We start from the raw sequence: 16,073 nt of genomic DNA, 5'->3' as shown, positions 1-16,073 counted from the left end.
GTAAAGCCGCTTCTCCTTACCTCTCGATCTGCAGCGGAGTGGGGGCCAAAAGAGTGTCCTGGAGCAACCAATTCAATCCCTTAATCCACATGTTCACTTCCTCCTCTGATGTGGCTGTAAGACCAAAAAAAGTCAGCAATCAAGTCCGAGAGATAGAGATATTCTCTACAGCTCAAAAGCCCAAACTGGGCAAACCTAAAGGCAGCACTGGTATAATGCCCAACATACATTTAAGATGACCTGTCACTTTTTACATAACTTGGGGTGAAAAAATAGCAAATTCCAGCTGTAGCAGTATACTATATATTATTTAATATTACAAAATAGAATTTGTTTATTCCTAAAATTATATATTTTTCTAACAATAAAATTCAGTTTAAGCCGGACGTCTCCCAGAAGGGAAAGTTCCGCTATTCCCCCACTTACAGCCAGATCACTGCAATGATCCCAGCAGAAGTTTGCCGCCCCCCCCCCCCACAGCCTTCTGGGACACATCACAAGTCCCAGAAGACTGCGGGACCATTCACAAAGTCAGGAGCCAGCTGGCAAGGCTTAACTGCTGGCTTCCATTAGTCAAGATGCTGATGCCTGGACCCGAAGTGGATTAAAGAATCGGCTTGGGTGAGGATAGAGCTGCATCCAGGGGCAGGCAAGTGTTATTATAAAAGTCAGAAGCTACAGTATTTGTAGCTAATGACATTTTTTTTATTCTTGGAGAAGACTGGAGTGCCTCTTTAAGCAACGTTTCATTTGACATCTCTAGTCCAATGGGTATGCATGATATTTTAGTACTGTCAGAACTTTTTTTTTTATATATAATAAAGTATAAATATATACCGTAATCTCTAGCACATCAATGTTTTTTTAAAGGGTGAACCCTTGACACAGGATTCACACATTACATTCAGTGTGTGTGCACACACATTTTTATTTTATTATATATATATATATATATATATACATACACACATACATACACACACATATACATACACACACACACACACACACACACACACACACACACACACGGGACGGAAAGTATTCCAACCCCCTAAAAATTTTCACTCTGTTATATTGAAGCCATTTAAGTTCATTTTTCTTGCTCAGTAATGTACACACAGCACCCCATATTGACAGAAACACTGAATTGTTGATATTTTTGAAGATTTATTAAAAAAGAAAAACTGAAATATCACATGGTCCTAAGTATTCAGACCCAAGGTTACAAAAAAAAAAACTGCTGCACTTAAGGATCCTAAGAGCACAGTGGCCTCCATAATCCTTTAAATGGAAGACGTTTGGGATGACCAGAACCCTTCCTAGAGCTGGCCGTCTGGCCAAACTGAGCTATCGGGGGAGAACAGCCTTGGTGAGAGGTAAAGAAGAACCCAAAGATCACTGTGGCTGAGCTCCAGAGATGCAGTCGGGAGAAAGTTGTAGAAAGTAAATCATCACTGCAGCCCTCCACCAGTCGGGGCTCTATGGCAGAGTGGCCCGATGGAAGCCTCTCCTCAGTGCAATACACATGAAAGCCCGCATGGAGTTTGCTAAAAAAAAAAAAAAAAAAAAAAAAAAAAACACACCTGAAGGACTCCAAGATGAGAAATAAGATTCTTTGGTCTGACAAGACCAAGATAGAACTTTTTGACCTTAATTCTAAGCGCTATGTGTGGAGAAAACCAGGCTCTGCTCATTACCTGACCAATACAGTCCCAACAGTGAAGCATGGTGGTGGCAGAATCATGCTGTGGGGATGTTTTTCAGCTGCAAGGACAGAACAACTGGTTGCAATCGAGGGAAATATGAATGCGGCCAAGTACAGGGATAACCTGGACAAAAACCTTCTCCAGAGTACTCAGGACCTCAGACTGGGCCGAAGGCTTACCTTCCAACAAGACAATGACTCTAAGCACACAGCTAAAATAACGAAGAAGTGGCTTCACAACAACTCTGACTGTTATTGAATGGCCCAGCCAGAGCCCTGACTTAAACCCAATTGAGCCTCTCTGGAGAGACCTAAAAATGGCCGTCCACCAACGTTTACCATCCATCCTGACAGAACTGGAGAGGATCTGCAAGGAGGAATGGCAGAGGATCCCCAAATCCAGGTGTGAAAAACTTGTTGCATCTTTCCCAAAAAGACTCATGGCTGTATTAGATCAAAAGGATGCTTCTACTAAATACTGAGCAAAGGGTCTGAAAACTTAGGACCATGTGATTTCAGTTTTTTTTATTTTTTTATTTTTTATAAATCTGCAAACATGTCAACAATTCTGTGTTTTTCTGTCAATACGGGGTGTTGTGTGTACATTAATGTGGGGAAAAAAATTAAATGATTTTAGCAAATGGCTGCAATATAACAAAGAGTGAAAAAATCTGAATACTTTCCGTGAACACTGTGTATATAAACTTTTTACCTGAAATAAAGGCCACCTACCTTGCAGGCTTAAAGTTTTAAGTCTAAACTCTGTTCCGTACAGGATAACAAAGCAGTGGTCGGTTTCCAAGCGCACTGTGGCATCTTCCAGGTATCTATCAAAGTCCCGCGAATTCTTTCCCACCCGAATTTCCTTTATTTCTCGGATGTCCACTGAAAATAGAAAAACACAATGTAAGCACATACACTGCTGTGAACAATTTCCTAGCGTGTAGTTACAAAAACAATAGTCTCTTATTTAAAGCAACCTCTTCCTGTGTATGTGTTTACAGACACTGCCATCATATATTAGGTAGTATATATTCAGCCTGAAGGCACTGGTGCAGAAGTGAACAAATACTCTGCTGCTATAGGTGTCCATTTATGAAACTGAACAGTGGTTATTCAGTTTATGAAGCTGCGACCTCTGTCAGAATTCACCAGCTCAGAGGTGGTAAAATCGGGGGCAGAAGAGAATCCTGGGGGGGGGGGGGGGGAAATCAGACCCCCCAAGACAGTAACCATATCCCCCTGCCATACATATAGGAGAACAAAAATGTATAATTATATATATATATATATATATATATACACATATACATACACACACATACACACACACATATATATACACACACACACACATACACACTAATAATTTTATTAAATAAGGTGGGCGATCACCTCTGAGAATGCCCGTGTACTCATCCAGGGTAAAGCTGTCCACAGAGACCATCCTCTCATCAACATCATTCCTTCCACACTACGCTCCACGAGCGCTTCAAGCCTTGCTTTTTAGGTCACTCTATAACAGGGTAGTCTTCCCGGTCACAATTGCAGACAGACAGCGGTGTGGAGGACGGTCTATATACTTTACCCCAGATGCCTGCATAACTTTGATGTGCCCCTTTCAATCAATCATGTGATTTTCTAAGTTTTGTACCTTCATTAACTACTTGCCAACCGGCTCATGCCGATATACGCATGGGTGCGCAAAATGTACCCGTACGTCACTGCGTCATCGGCGATGCTCGCAGAAGCGTGCCCACGGTTCCCGCAGAGTCTATGTCCGCCGGCGGCCCGCGATCGTGACATGGAGCCAGAATGGGGAGATGCCTATGTAAACAAGGCATTTTCCTGTTCTGTGCTCTAAAAGGAGCAAGGTCCTCTGATCCCTCTTGTACCAAATTGTATTGTTACTGTAACGTCTGCCTTCATTTTGTAAAGTGTTGAGCAAACTGTTGGCGCTATATAAATCCTGCATCATAATAATTATACGCCCAGTTTAAGTTGCCAAGATTTGAGACCAGTTTAAATCATAAAAGTTATGCAAAAATCAACAACCCTGTTACAACTGCAGCACATATAGTGGTAAGGTTTCTGGTTACCGTAACCAAATCACCTTATTGCATATGCCTATGTATCTTTTCAAGCCTCAGTCTTCCTCCTGCTTTTCTGCGTACTACATAGGTTTCATATTTTAGACGCCTACATCCAACATCTACCCAAACCACAAGAAGTCATATCATAAGTCATATCATAAGTCATGTTTACCACTTTAACACAGTTAGACTCTTCTAATAAAACAGTGAAGAACATAATGACTATGTGCAGCTAGGAAAAACTGTTAAAGTGGTTGTGAGCCTAGTTACACCACTTGTACCTACAATAAGGCTTACTTGTAGGTACTGTAAATATCTCCTAAACGTATTTACCATATACGCTTGTGCCTACATCATCGGCGCATGCGATGTGAAGAAACGGCCCTCCGTGACGTTTATTAGCAAGTGCCGTGACTGATGGTTCCCGCACAGAGTCACAGGACTCTGGCCAGTCACAGAGCCCAGAAGGAAGAGGGGTGAAGATGGATGCGGCCACCAGCATGGAAAACATGGGCTTCGTTTGCAGGCAAGTGCAACATAATGGGCTAGTATGCAATGCATACTAGCCCATTATGCTTTTACTTTGTGGGGGGGGTGGCAAGAGGAATAAAACCCATCAGGGTTTACTTCCTCTTTAATAGCCAGTCGAAGTCCTATTTTTTTTTTTAATGGTCTTACCTCAGTAAACCCAGTCCAGACTGGTTGCTAGGAATTACTCTAGATCCAACCACTAAAGTCTCTAATAAAGGTTTGCATATCTCATGTAAAATGTCAAAAGTTGGTTTCAAAACACCACCCAATAATCCCACTACAAAAAAAAATTTGTTCAGGCACTCCCTGTTATTGGTTAATGATGGTATTCCCAAATATGGTCCTGCCTTGTCACATTTTTCATTGTGGAGGTTTTTAAACTCAGTGGGCCATAAACCATGATATTCAGAAAACAGGCCATCATTAGACGTCCTCCCATGCATGAGCTGCCTGCGGGCCTCACGCGGTGTGATCTGTGATCACAGAGTCAATGAGATTCAGTTGATCATGTGATCATCTATCAGCAGCCAATGACAGCTGATCACATGATGTAAACAAAAGATCGATAATCTGCTTTTTTTTTTTCATTTTACCCTCACGTGAACTGAGTGCTCGTGCTACAATCGCCTCCGTTATAGCAAATTATGTGCCCCAGTGTTTGCTCATGGTCGATGCTGGGCGCTCACGTGACTGGCCACCTCTAGCCCTTCTGGATCTGACAGCTACAGTGCAAGGGGCTGAGAATCCCCTGCTGATGTCAGGGAGGGATGGAGGGAGGGAGGGATGGATGGATGGATGGATGGATGGATGGATGGAGGGATGGAGGGAGGAGGAGGAAGAGGAGGAAGAGGAGGAAGAGGGAGAGGGAGAGGGAGAGGAAGTGGCCGGTCACGTGAGTGCTGAGCAGTGCTATAAAACAACACTCAGTTATTTTAACAGCAGAAAGGGAAGGGGCAGGGAGCAGAGCGGCACTGGTAAGAGCTGACAAGCAGGGAAGGAGGTGGACAGAGGAGAGCTGGGGATGATGGAGGCATGTAAACTGACCACGGTGTCAATCTGACTTGAATCCAATAGAAAATCTATGGCAAGAACTAAAAATCAGAGTTCAAAGAGGCTCATGGAACCTTCAATATGTGAAGACTGTTTGTGTGGAAGAACGACACCTGAGCAACGCATGCGACTAGTTTGTCCATACAGGAGGCATCTTGAAGCTCTCATTACCAACAAAGGATTTTGTACTAAGCATTAAAATACATTTCAGTAGCGTGTGCAATACTTTTCCCTGTGTCATTCCATTACATATACAGTGAATTTATATATATATATATATATATATATATATATATATATATATATATATATATATATATATATATATATATTTTTTTTTTTTTTTTTTTTAAACAGGGGTCTACACTAAATCATTTCAGAACTTTTTGCACCTTTCCATCCTTTAATGTGACCTATACCGTGTACAACTCAGTTGAACAACAAACTGAAATCTTTTGGGTGGAGGGAAGTAAAAATAAAAATTTAATATGGTTGCATATATGTGCACACCCTTAAACTAATAGTTTGCTGAAGCACCTTTTGATGTTATTACAGCACTCTTTTTGTGTATGAGCAGCAGTCTTTTTTGGTACAAGTCTGAGCATGGCACATTTTGACCTGGCAATATTTGCCCATTCTTCTTTGCAAAAACACTTCAAATCTGTCAGATTGTGAGGGCATCTCCTGTGTATAGCCCTCTTTAGATCACCCCACAGATTTTCGATCAGATTCAGGTCTGCGCTCTGGCTGAGCCAATTCTTAAAACTTTAATCTACTTCTGGTGAAGCCATTTCTTTGTTGATTTGAATGTATGTATTGTATCGTTGGCATGCTGAAAGATGAAGTTCCTCTTCATGTTGAGCTTTCTAGCAGAAGCCTGAAGGTTTTGTGCCAATATTGACTGGTATTTGGAACTGTTCATAATTCATAATTCCCTCAACCTTGACAAAGGCCCCTGTTCTAGCTGAAGAAAAACAGCCCCAAAAGCATGATGCTGCCACCACCACCATGCTCCACGGTGCTTATGGTGTTCTTTTGGTGATGTGCAGTGTTTTAGTGCCAAACAAATCTTTTGGCATTATGGCCAAAACGTTCAACCTTGGTTTCATCAGACCATAACACATTTTCCCACATGCTTTTGGGGGAATTCAGATATGTTTTTGCAAAATTTAGCCAAACTTGGATGTTTTTCTTCGTAAGAAAAGGCTTCCATCTTGCCACTCTTCCCCATAGTCCAGACATATGAAGAATACAGGAGACTGATGTCACTTGTAACACACAGCCAAGTACTTGCTAGATATTCCTGCAGCTTCTTTAATGTTGCTGTAGGCCTCTTGGCAGCCTCCCTGACCAGTTTTCTTCTCATCTTTTTATCCATTTTGGAGGGCGATCCAGTTCAGCTTTTGCTGGAGAATGCAACTAAGAACATGTCAGGAAAGACCTACTAGAGCAGCTGAACTTTATTTTGGGTTAATCAGAGGCTCATAGTTAACATGAGTTTGAATGGGATTGCTTAATTCTGAACACAGTTATAAGAGGGTGTGCACACTTATGCAACCACATTATTTTCGTTTATTTTTTTTTTTTTTTTTTAATTCCCAAACCCCCCTCCAAAAAAGATTTCATTTTTTTTCAATTGAGTTGTACAGTTTTACAGGTCACATTAACCACTTACGAACCAGCCGCCCTTCTTATATGTCAATACTTTGACGTGGAATAATGTTATGGCAGTAGATAGTTGCCATAAGCCTCATATCCTCTTAAACGGCGGGCAGTCCACTTTCAGATACAAGTGGTATCTGCGGCAGATTCACTTATCGATGGGAGAGGTGTCCCCCTCGGAAACGGCGGAGACTATCCCCTCACAGGCCTGGAGCCGAGTGAGGGAAAGATCGCCCCCACGTGGCTCCATAATACCAGATGATGGAAGCAATGTCAAACGTCACTTCCGCCCAATGGTCTTACAAAAATAAAAATTTCCCCTTTAAGACAAAATTTTTTTTTTTATTGCATTTAAGCGTAAATGTGAGATCTGAGGTCTTTTTGACCCCAAATCTCACATTAAAAAGGAGGTCCTGTCATGCTTTTTTTTCTATTACAAGGGATGCTTACATTCCTAGTAATAGGAAAAAAGTGACAAAAATTTTTTTTTGAGAAGGACAGTGCAAGAATAAAAAAAAAAAAAAAAAATGGTATAAGTTTAAAGCACCCCGTTCTGCCGAGCTCACGCGCAGAAGCAAATGTATATGCAAGTCGTGCCTGCATGTGAAAACGGTGTGCAAAACATACGCGAGGTATTGCCCCGATCGTTAGCGTGAGAGCAGTAATTCTAGCACTAAACTTCCTCTCCAACTCAAATCTGGTAACCCGTAGAAATTTTTAAACATCACCAATGTAGATGTTTAAGTGCCAAAGTTGGTCGCCATTCCACATGCGGGCGCCATTTTGAAGCATGACAAGTTGGGTGTCAATTTAGTCAGTGTAGCATTATCTTTCACAATATAGGAAAAAAAAATGAATTAAAAAAAATCCTGGATTTACACAGACACGCAGAGGCATGTCTCTAACTCTGCAGCTCTCAGTGGTCCTCTAATGACTCAAACCTCCCCCCCGGCAAAAGCATGAGAGTGAGAAAGGGAGCTGTGCATGATGTCATAAGCCTAGAATTTTTATCAGACAAGAAACAGGAAGTGGGCTGTATAAGGTATTTACTGGCAGAAAGAAAAAAAATGTGTTACAATCCAAAGTTGACAAGGGCAGAAGATTTACTAAATGGAAAGATGAAAAAAAGGACTGAAGTTTGGGTTCCAAGTAATTTTCTTGCAAAAAAATAAAAAATAAAGATTTTAACTTGTAAACAAGTTTGAAAGAAATAGGCCCGGAGCTTAAGTGGTTTAAAGTGGAAAAAGTTCTGAAATGATTTATTTTTGTCTCATTTTTTTTACATCACAGAAACCTAATATTTTAACAGGGGTGTGTAGACCTTTTATATCCAGTGTGTATAGAAAGCTCTGGTATTGTAGCATGCAATGACAAATTTGAACTAAAAATATAAATGCAAGGATCAGCAAGCAATTAAAAAGTGTTCATTTTACAATAATTAATCAATATATTGTAAAATGTAATAGCAGCAAACCTGGTTTTTATATCCAAAATATAAAATTGAGAAAAAAAAAAAAAAGTACAATACTTCCTCAACGAGACACACACGTCATACATATATAGATAGCAACAGAATTTTTTTTTCCAAAATATATGTGGGAGCTGTGGTGACAATGAAAGGCGTGTGATGGAAAATCTGTTTAGGTGGTGGGTATGAACAGAAATAAAAAAAAAATAATTGGCATTAATTAACCTTTCTGCAATGATGGGCTTGTGGTTATTATGAATAGGAAGTCGCACTTCCGAGTATGACTATAAAAGTTACCAGTGCTCTGGAATTGTTTTGTAAAATTAAAGGCCAAGTTTACTGTTTCAGCATAAAAATCTGTGCAGACAAGGGTCCCCTGATTGGTCAAATGAGTTCAATTAAAACGGTCATACGTGTAGGTCTAATTTGAAAGACCGCTGTGCAAATACAGTGTGACATAAAATATTGCAAACAGATGTTTTGGAGCTATATTTCCCATGATATGCATGCACTCTGCAGTATAGTTGAGCATCATGGGAAATGTAGTTCCAAAACATCTTGGGTGCCAAGGTTCACCATCACTGCTCTAGGGTCTCTACTAAAATATATATATATATATATATATATATATATATATATATATATATATATATATATATATATATATATATATATATATATATATATATATATATATATATATATATATATATATATATATATATATATATATATATATAATGTTTGGGGGGTTTAAGTAATTTTCTAGCAAAAAAAAAAAAAAATACAATTATTTTAACATGAAACCAACAAATGTCAGAAAAAGTTTTAGACTCCTGTCAGTTTTTCAGGCGGATCTGAACGGGAGCTCCATGTACCTGTATGGAGCGTCGGATGTCAGCGGAGACATGTCCGCTGACATCCGATCAGCCCCGATCTGATCCTCTCTGCTAAAACCAGACGGATGCAAACCCTATTTTTCATCCGTCTGGTGGATTGGATGAAAAAACGGACAGGCGGTCCGTAATCATCCCATTTCCCCCATAGGGGAAAGCGGGGCTCGGACAGGTCCGTCCCTGCACAGAGTGCAGAGGCGGACTTCGTCATCCTCTGGCTCAGCGGGAATCAACAGAGCGATCCCCGCTGAGCTGTTTACGGGCTCAATGTGGACAGCCCCGTGTAAAAGGTATTTAAGTGGTTAAACTTTCCTCATTTAGGCTGGGTTCACACTGCTGCGATGTACGAGATCGGATGTGATTTGTACCGCACTGCAGTGCAAATCATATGCGATCTCTGCCATACAGATAGTATGGCTGAATTCGCATCCCATCCGGCCCAAACTCGGAGAGGACCCTTTTTTTGGTCCGCAGCAGAATCGGATCGCATGGGTGTTCACACCATGCGATCCGATTCCTGTCCGAGTTTGCAGATCGCACTGTGATATGCGAACTGATTCGGAGGTGTCATTAACTTTTCACTGACACTCCCAGCAGTTCGCATAGGGCAGTGTGAACTGCCGCCGGGAGACATGCGATGCGGGAACCCGTAGTGGATTCACAGCGTTCCCGCATCGCAGCAGTGTGAACCTAGCTTTACACACAGGTCTATTCCTTTGACAAACTGCTACAGGGTTTAGACTTAGTTCCACTGCTAAAGAATGTTGTGATTCTTGGCAGACTGCCTGTTTTTTTTCTTCCTTTTTGACGGCCGTGGTTTCAGCAGAGCAGAGAGAATGCTCTGCATAGAAAGAAAATTTGGAAACAAACACTTTCATCAAGATCGCAACAGGAAAACAAAAAAAAATTGCAATAACGATTCTTGACGATTAATCGTGCAGCTCTAGTCTGGCTGCATCCATTTTAACTGTGGACAGCTAAAGCTGCTACCTGTTCACTTCCTGGATTTACACAGACACACCTCCAGCTCCAGAGCGCGAGAGTGAGCGAGCGTGAAATCAAGGCAGTAAGGAATGTAGAAAGTAAGAGAGACATTCCACTCTGGCTACACAGGTGCGTCGGTGGAGTCCTCTGTGGCCCATGGAATAAATTCTGAGGCGTATCGAAACATAGAACACGAACGAGGTCCAGGTCTTGGAGAATTGCTCCTCTTTACCAGTTTCCTGCGCCAACATTCGTTCCAAACCATTGATTTGGTCCACTTTATTTGGGTAGGTGGGGTAACCATAGGCCTAGTCATTTTTAATAGGGACTGGAAGAGAACGAAACAGGTAAAGCAGCCTGGGGAACAGTGTATTCTTTACAAAATTAACTCTCAGGATAGCATTTCGGGGGCCCAGAACTATCTGCTTCAGAGACATCTGGAGGAATTGCCAGTCGACCCGGTCGAATGCTTTTTCGGCATTGACCGTCAAAAGGTATAGAGGGACATCATGGTTGCGGGCATAGTCGGCAAAGAAGCAGAGTTTTCAGGGTGTTGTCCCTTGCCTCGTGACCACTTACAAAACCCACCTGGTCCAGGTGTATGAGTCGAGCGAGCAATCTAGTGGCTAAAAATTTGGCTTATATTTTCAAGTCCACTCCAATGAACGACATGGGCCTATAATTGGCGCACAAAATAGGGTCCTTATCTGGTTTTGGGATAATGGTAAATGTTGGCTTTGAGCGTTAGTGGAGGAAATGCCGAGCCTTCCAACAGGGAGTTGAACACCTTAGGCTCCTTTCACACACGCAGACAATATGTCCGTATTTAATCCATCCGTTTGTGGATGAAATACGGACATACATGCATTCCTATGGGATAGCGGGTGTCTTCGGATGAACATCCGCAGACACCTGCTATCGTCCGCCTCCGCTATTGTCCGATTCTGCAGACGGAGGAAAATACTATTTTTCTATCCGTCTGCAGAGCGGATCGGATGAACACGGACAGACGGTCCGTGTTCATCCGATCCTGATAGAGGAGAGCGGAGAGCTGACAGGGCGGTTATCCGCCGGCTCAGCGGCGACAACGGAGTGATCCCTGAGCAAGCGGATCATCACGGGGCGGATCATTACTGATCCGTACCATGTGAAAGGGGCCTTAGCCAAGAAGGCGGTCAGTAGGGGAGCATTTTTTTTTTTTATTTAGGGGTGAAACCCCATATCTTGTGAATCACTGGGCTGAAGCACTGACATGTGATGAAAGGGCTGACATGTTTATAAAAATTTCAATAAAAAGCACAAAAAAAAAAAAAAAAACACAAGCATGTTGCAACTAGTACCTCAAAAGCAGGCCGTTTTTGCTTGTGGCCTCATTAGCTGATACATGGTGCAATGCGAATCCTTTGTCATGTGTTAAAGCAGGGATAACAATTAGCGGACCTACAGCTGTTGCAAAACTACAAGTCCCATCATGCCTCTGGGTGTCATGCTTGTGGCTGTCAGAGTCTTGCTATGCCTCATGGGACTTGTAGTTCTGCAACAGCTGGAGGTCCACTAATTGCATATCCCTGTGTTAAAGGATTAAAAAAATAAATAAAACATTTCAGAATGTATACATTAAGAAATGTAATAAAAAACGGTTCCAGAACAAGTCCTGTTTCCTTTAACGTCATGAGTCAGATTTCTTGCTAAGCCCCAGCACTGCCTGTTCTGTTATACACTACATTTGCCTACTGACTGCATATTGCCATCTAATCATAAAATCTTCTTTACATTTACCAGAGATAATAAATATAGTGCAGCCATTCTCGGCCAGGGTTCAGTGGAACTTCAGGGCTCCACCAAAATTTTTCTAGGGGTTCCTTGCTCTGTGGTTGACTCGCCTCACATTTTATGGTGCCTGCATAGTTCCAGTGCCAACAACATCAGCAGTATGACACCAATCATCTTTTTATATATCTGTAAGAAAGGAGTTCTGACTACAATGTACAGAGGGGCTTTCCTTGCACTGAGCCCTCATGGACTGGTTTTAGTTGGGGTTTCCTGCGACCTAAAAACTAAATGGTTCTCTTATGGTGACAAGGTTAAGACAAGTTTTTACAGAGCGAAGAGTGAGGGCCTATCTGACTTGATATAAAGTGAATGGATTGTATGGGGTAGGCTATAAGAAAAAAATCAGAAGAAAACTTTCGTGTGAGGCACGATCGGTCAGTTTTCATATAGTGTGTACAAAACTTTCAACATCCAATTCAGTCCTCCAAACTAAAATTTAAGGGAAAAAAAATGCCAAAAAAATAAAAAAAAGTCTCCTGTACATGAACAGAACAATTTTCCTTGTACCATTTTCGTACGAGAAAAATCACATATGAAAGACGGCACATGATCAGAAACAAACAAAATAAAGCCGTCGTATGAGAATTTTTGTACATCATTTTCATCCTCCTCCGACTTGAGGAATACCAAACGATCATTCACACCAATTTTGTTATAGTGTGTACCCATCTTAAAAACACAATACTGATGTTTGTAAATTTAGAGATTGCACATTAATGTGGCCAGCTTGAAGCTTCCCGTGTACACACCAACAGCTCCGGTCAGAGGCACTGTACTAACCATGCGAGGTTAGTCCAGCGATTGTCCCCGCTGAGCTGCTGTGTGTCGTCGTCCCCCGCAGGCACACTCAGAACAGCGCTCTCTGCCATTGGCTGAGAGCACTGAGCAGGAGCCAGTTGGCTGCCGGTTATCCAACATGCACATCCGACATACACACGGGCAGAACGTCAGCTGTTTTTCCCAACATTCTGCCAGTGTGTACAGGGCTTTAGATACTAAGCTAGTCCGCAAAGTGCCTGTAAAAGGCAGAAGGTTTATCTTGATGTATTCTATACATTAAGTTAAAGAGGAAGTAAACCCTGATGAGTTTACTTCCTCTTTCATTCCCTGCAAAGGTAAAGCATAATGGACTACTATGCATCGCATAGTAGTCCATTATGTGTCACTTACCTGACACAGGAGCCAGCGAAGTCACCGCTGTCCCCTGTAGTCCGGCGCATCCATCTTCTCGGTGGGTCTCGCTGCTCCGCCGCTGTCATTCGACGAAGCCGCAATGACGTCACTCCCGCGCATGCGCACCTGAGCTGTCACGCGCGGCATATCGCCGTTGACGGCGGTGCGCTCAGTGCGCCTGCACGCCGCTGTCTACAGCGCATGCACCATAGACAGCGGTGCCTGTCTTTCGGCAAATATCTCCTAAACCATGTAGGTTTAGGAGATATTTCTTGTACCTACAGGTAAGCCTTAATCTAGGCTTACCTGTAGGTCAAAGTGTGTTGTAAGGGTTTATAACTACTTTAAAAAAGCTTCTGTGTGCATCATCCCCCCTAATACTTACCTGAGCCCTATTTCTATCCAGCGATATTGCAGGAGAGACTCGGTGGCCCAGAACTCTCCCTCCTGATTGGCTTAGACAACAGCAGAGCGCCATAGGCTTTCGCTACTGTCAAAGTCAGTGAGCCAATGGGGAGAGAAAGGGAGCAGAACCTAGCCGGGACTCTGTCTGAATGGGCACACGGAGCTGCGGCTCGCCTCAGGTGCCCCCATAGCAAGTTGCTTGCTATGTGGGCACTCACCAATAGCGAGGGACCAGGCATGCTGAAGAGGGACCAGAGAAGAGGAGGATCTGGGCTGCTCTGTGCAAAAGCACTGCACAGAGCAAGTAGAACGGGTTTTGTTATTTAAAAAAATAAAAATAAATATTAGAACTTAGTATCACTTTAGGAGAAAGAAGACACAAATTCAGAAGAGTAACGCATGCACTTGTAGTAGTGAAGACAGATGGTTTCTACGGTGGCCCAAAAGGTGCTGGTCTCAGCACACTATTAACATTCAAGAAATATATGTGGGATGTGTGACTCAATGAGACATGTCAATACTTTCTCTTCTAAGAAAGCTCTACTGTGCTGCACACTGATTAGAGCGAGAGTTTCTTAATACATTTAGTCCCCTCTCACCTTACCGTCTGCTTGGGTCCCAATCCCTATTCCATAGAAGCCACGGTTTCCAGTCTCTTCACTGACTATGGCCAATTAGCCCAAACAGCTGTATGCAGTTTGGAATCAATGACTCTATATTAAGCTATATTTGCACTATACACCATAGGCTCTGGATGTGCACCAGGCAACAATTTACACACCTTCGCCCACTATCCTAATCTGAGGAATAATCCTCTTATTTTTTGGGATAAGTGACTAAGCGAGATACGCAAATACCTTTGTCGGTTTTAAGAAGTCTTTACTGTGCCACGGCGGCTGGACATTGCAGCTTGGGCTACACTGCAGCAGCGGTTTGGACCCCCCCCCCCCCCAATGTGGTCCTTCCTCCCGGGTGCTTGGACCAAGGTCGGGATGGCCGGTAATTGAGGCCAGCAGCTTCGCAGCCTGCTGGAGAGGGATACATGCTCTTTTGTGCAAACCGGTGTCCTCCTCTGGAAAGTGGGGCTGTTATAAGCATGCCTGAGAGCTTTCCATGCTTGCTCCCTCTGCCCTCCCAAATCTCATTACCAGTTTGACAGCTGGGTGGTCGGGTTTCAGGCTTGATCTGTGGCCCTTTTCTTACTGCTGGCGAGTGGACAGGAAGTCAAGTGCCGCCTTATCAGCGAAAAAAAAAAAAATGCCGCCTAACTTTTTTAGCTAGCTCCTAGATTAAAAGCAAATTTGTCAAGCCCTAAATTAGAACAGCAACTTTTTGGTATGCTTTAGTGAATTGCCACCATATCCTGTATGAGTATCGGTCTTATTTAACTAAAAAAAATGAATAAATCATATATACACTATAGAACAAAAAAAAAAAACTAAACATCTTAAACAGTAAGCTCTAACGAGCAGGGCCCTGTGATTCATACTGTATTAACCTGCATTGTAGTTGTACTGTCTACCCTCAAGTTGTAAAGCACTGCGTAAACGGTCGGCGCTATATAAATCCTGTATAATAATTTTGCAGCAACAGTTCCTTTCTTGGATGAATAGTCCTATAAAACAGTCCTAAAAAATAAATAAAAATGAATACAACTTGCCCATGCATGCTGAGAAGCACAAGAAGCGCACAGAAAATGGCAAGGGCTGAGAGGCAACTGGTCAAGACCACATGGTCACTTATCTCTACAGAAATTTCAATGCTGGCCTCATTATGTCATACATTAACATAGAAGAGAGGAAACCACGCTTCTAATACTCAGTGGTTTATTAAATTCAGATAATGTGGAAGACGAAACCACAGGAACTGATAGATGATACATCTAGCACAGAATCTGTGGGGTTTGCTGTAATTTTTATTTTTTTTGCACTTTTTTATATTGAGTTTTACACTTAAGCCAAAATCAAAAACAAATACAAAATAGGAGTTACAGGGGAAAAAAAAAAAAAAAAAAAAAGGAGGCCTACAGCAACATTAAAGGAGCTGCAGGAATATCTAGCAAGTACTGGCTGTGTGGTACATGTGACAACAATCTCCCGTATTCTTCATATGTCTGGGCTATTGGGTAGAGTGGCAAGACGAAAACCTTTTCTTACGAAGAAAAAACATCCAAGCCCGACTACATTTTGCAAAAACGCATCTGAAGTCTCCCAAAAGCATGTGGGGAAAATGTGTTCTGGTCTGATGAAACCAAGGTTGAATGTTTTGGC

The 16,073-nt window shown here is 42.3% G+C and overlaps 1 protein-coding gene across 1 annotated transcript in view; it reads right to left on the bottom strand.

The window, feature by feature from the left end:
- PLCG1 (phospholipase C gamma 1) overlaps window positions 1-16,073 on the bottom strand; it is a 154,087-nt gene that overhangs the window by 95,234 nt on the left and 42,780 nt on the right. Inside the window, exons 2-3 of the mRNA XM_077459131.1 lie at window positions 2,441-2,593; window positions 21-114 (exon numbers count right to left, since the gene is read on the bottom strand). Of these exons, the coding sequence (XP_077315257.1) occupies window positions 21-114; window positions 2,441-2,593 (247 nt within the window). The remainder of the gene's footprint in view (window positions 1-20; window positions 115-2,440; window positions 2,594-16,073) is intronic.

The sequence above is a fragment of the Lithobates pipiens genome, unplaced genomic scaffold (genome assembly GCF_037356315.1).
Source record: "Lithobates pipiens isolate NorthernLeopardFrog02 unplaced genomic scaffold, aLitPip1_a1.2 Scaffold_28, whole genome shotgun sequence".
NCBI classification, from domain to species: Eukaryota; Metazoa; Chordata; class Amphibia; order Anura; family Ranidae; genus Lithobates; species Lithobates pipiens.
This window is presented reverse-complemented; position numbering and strand designations above follow the sequence as displayed.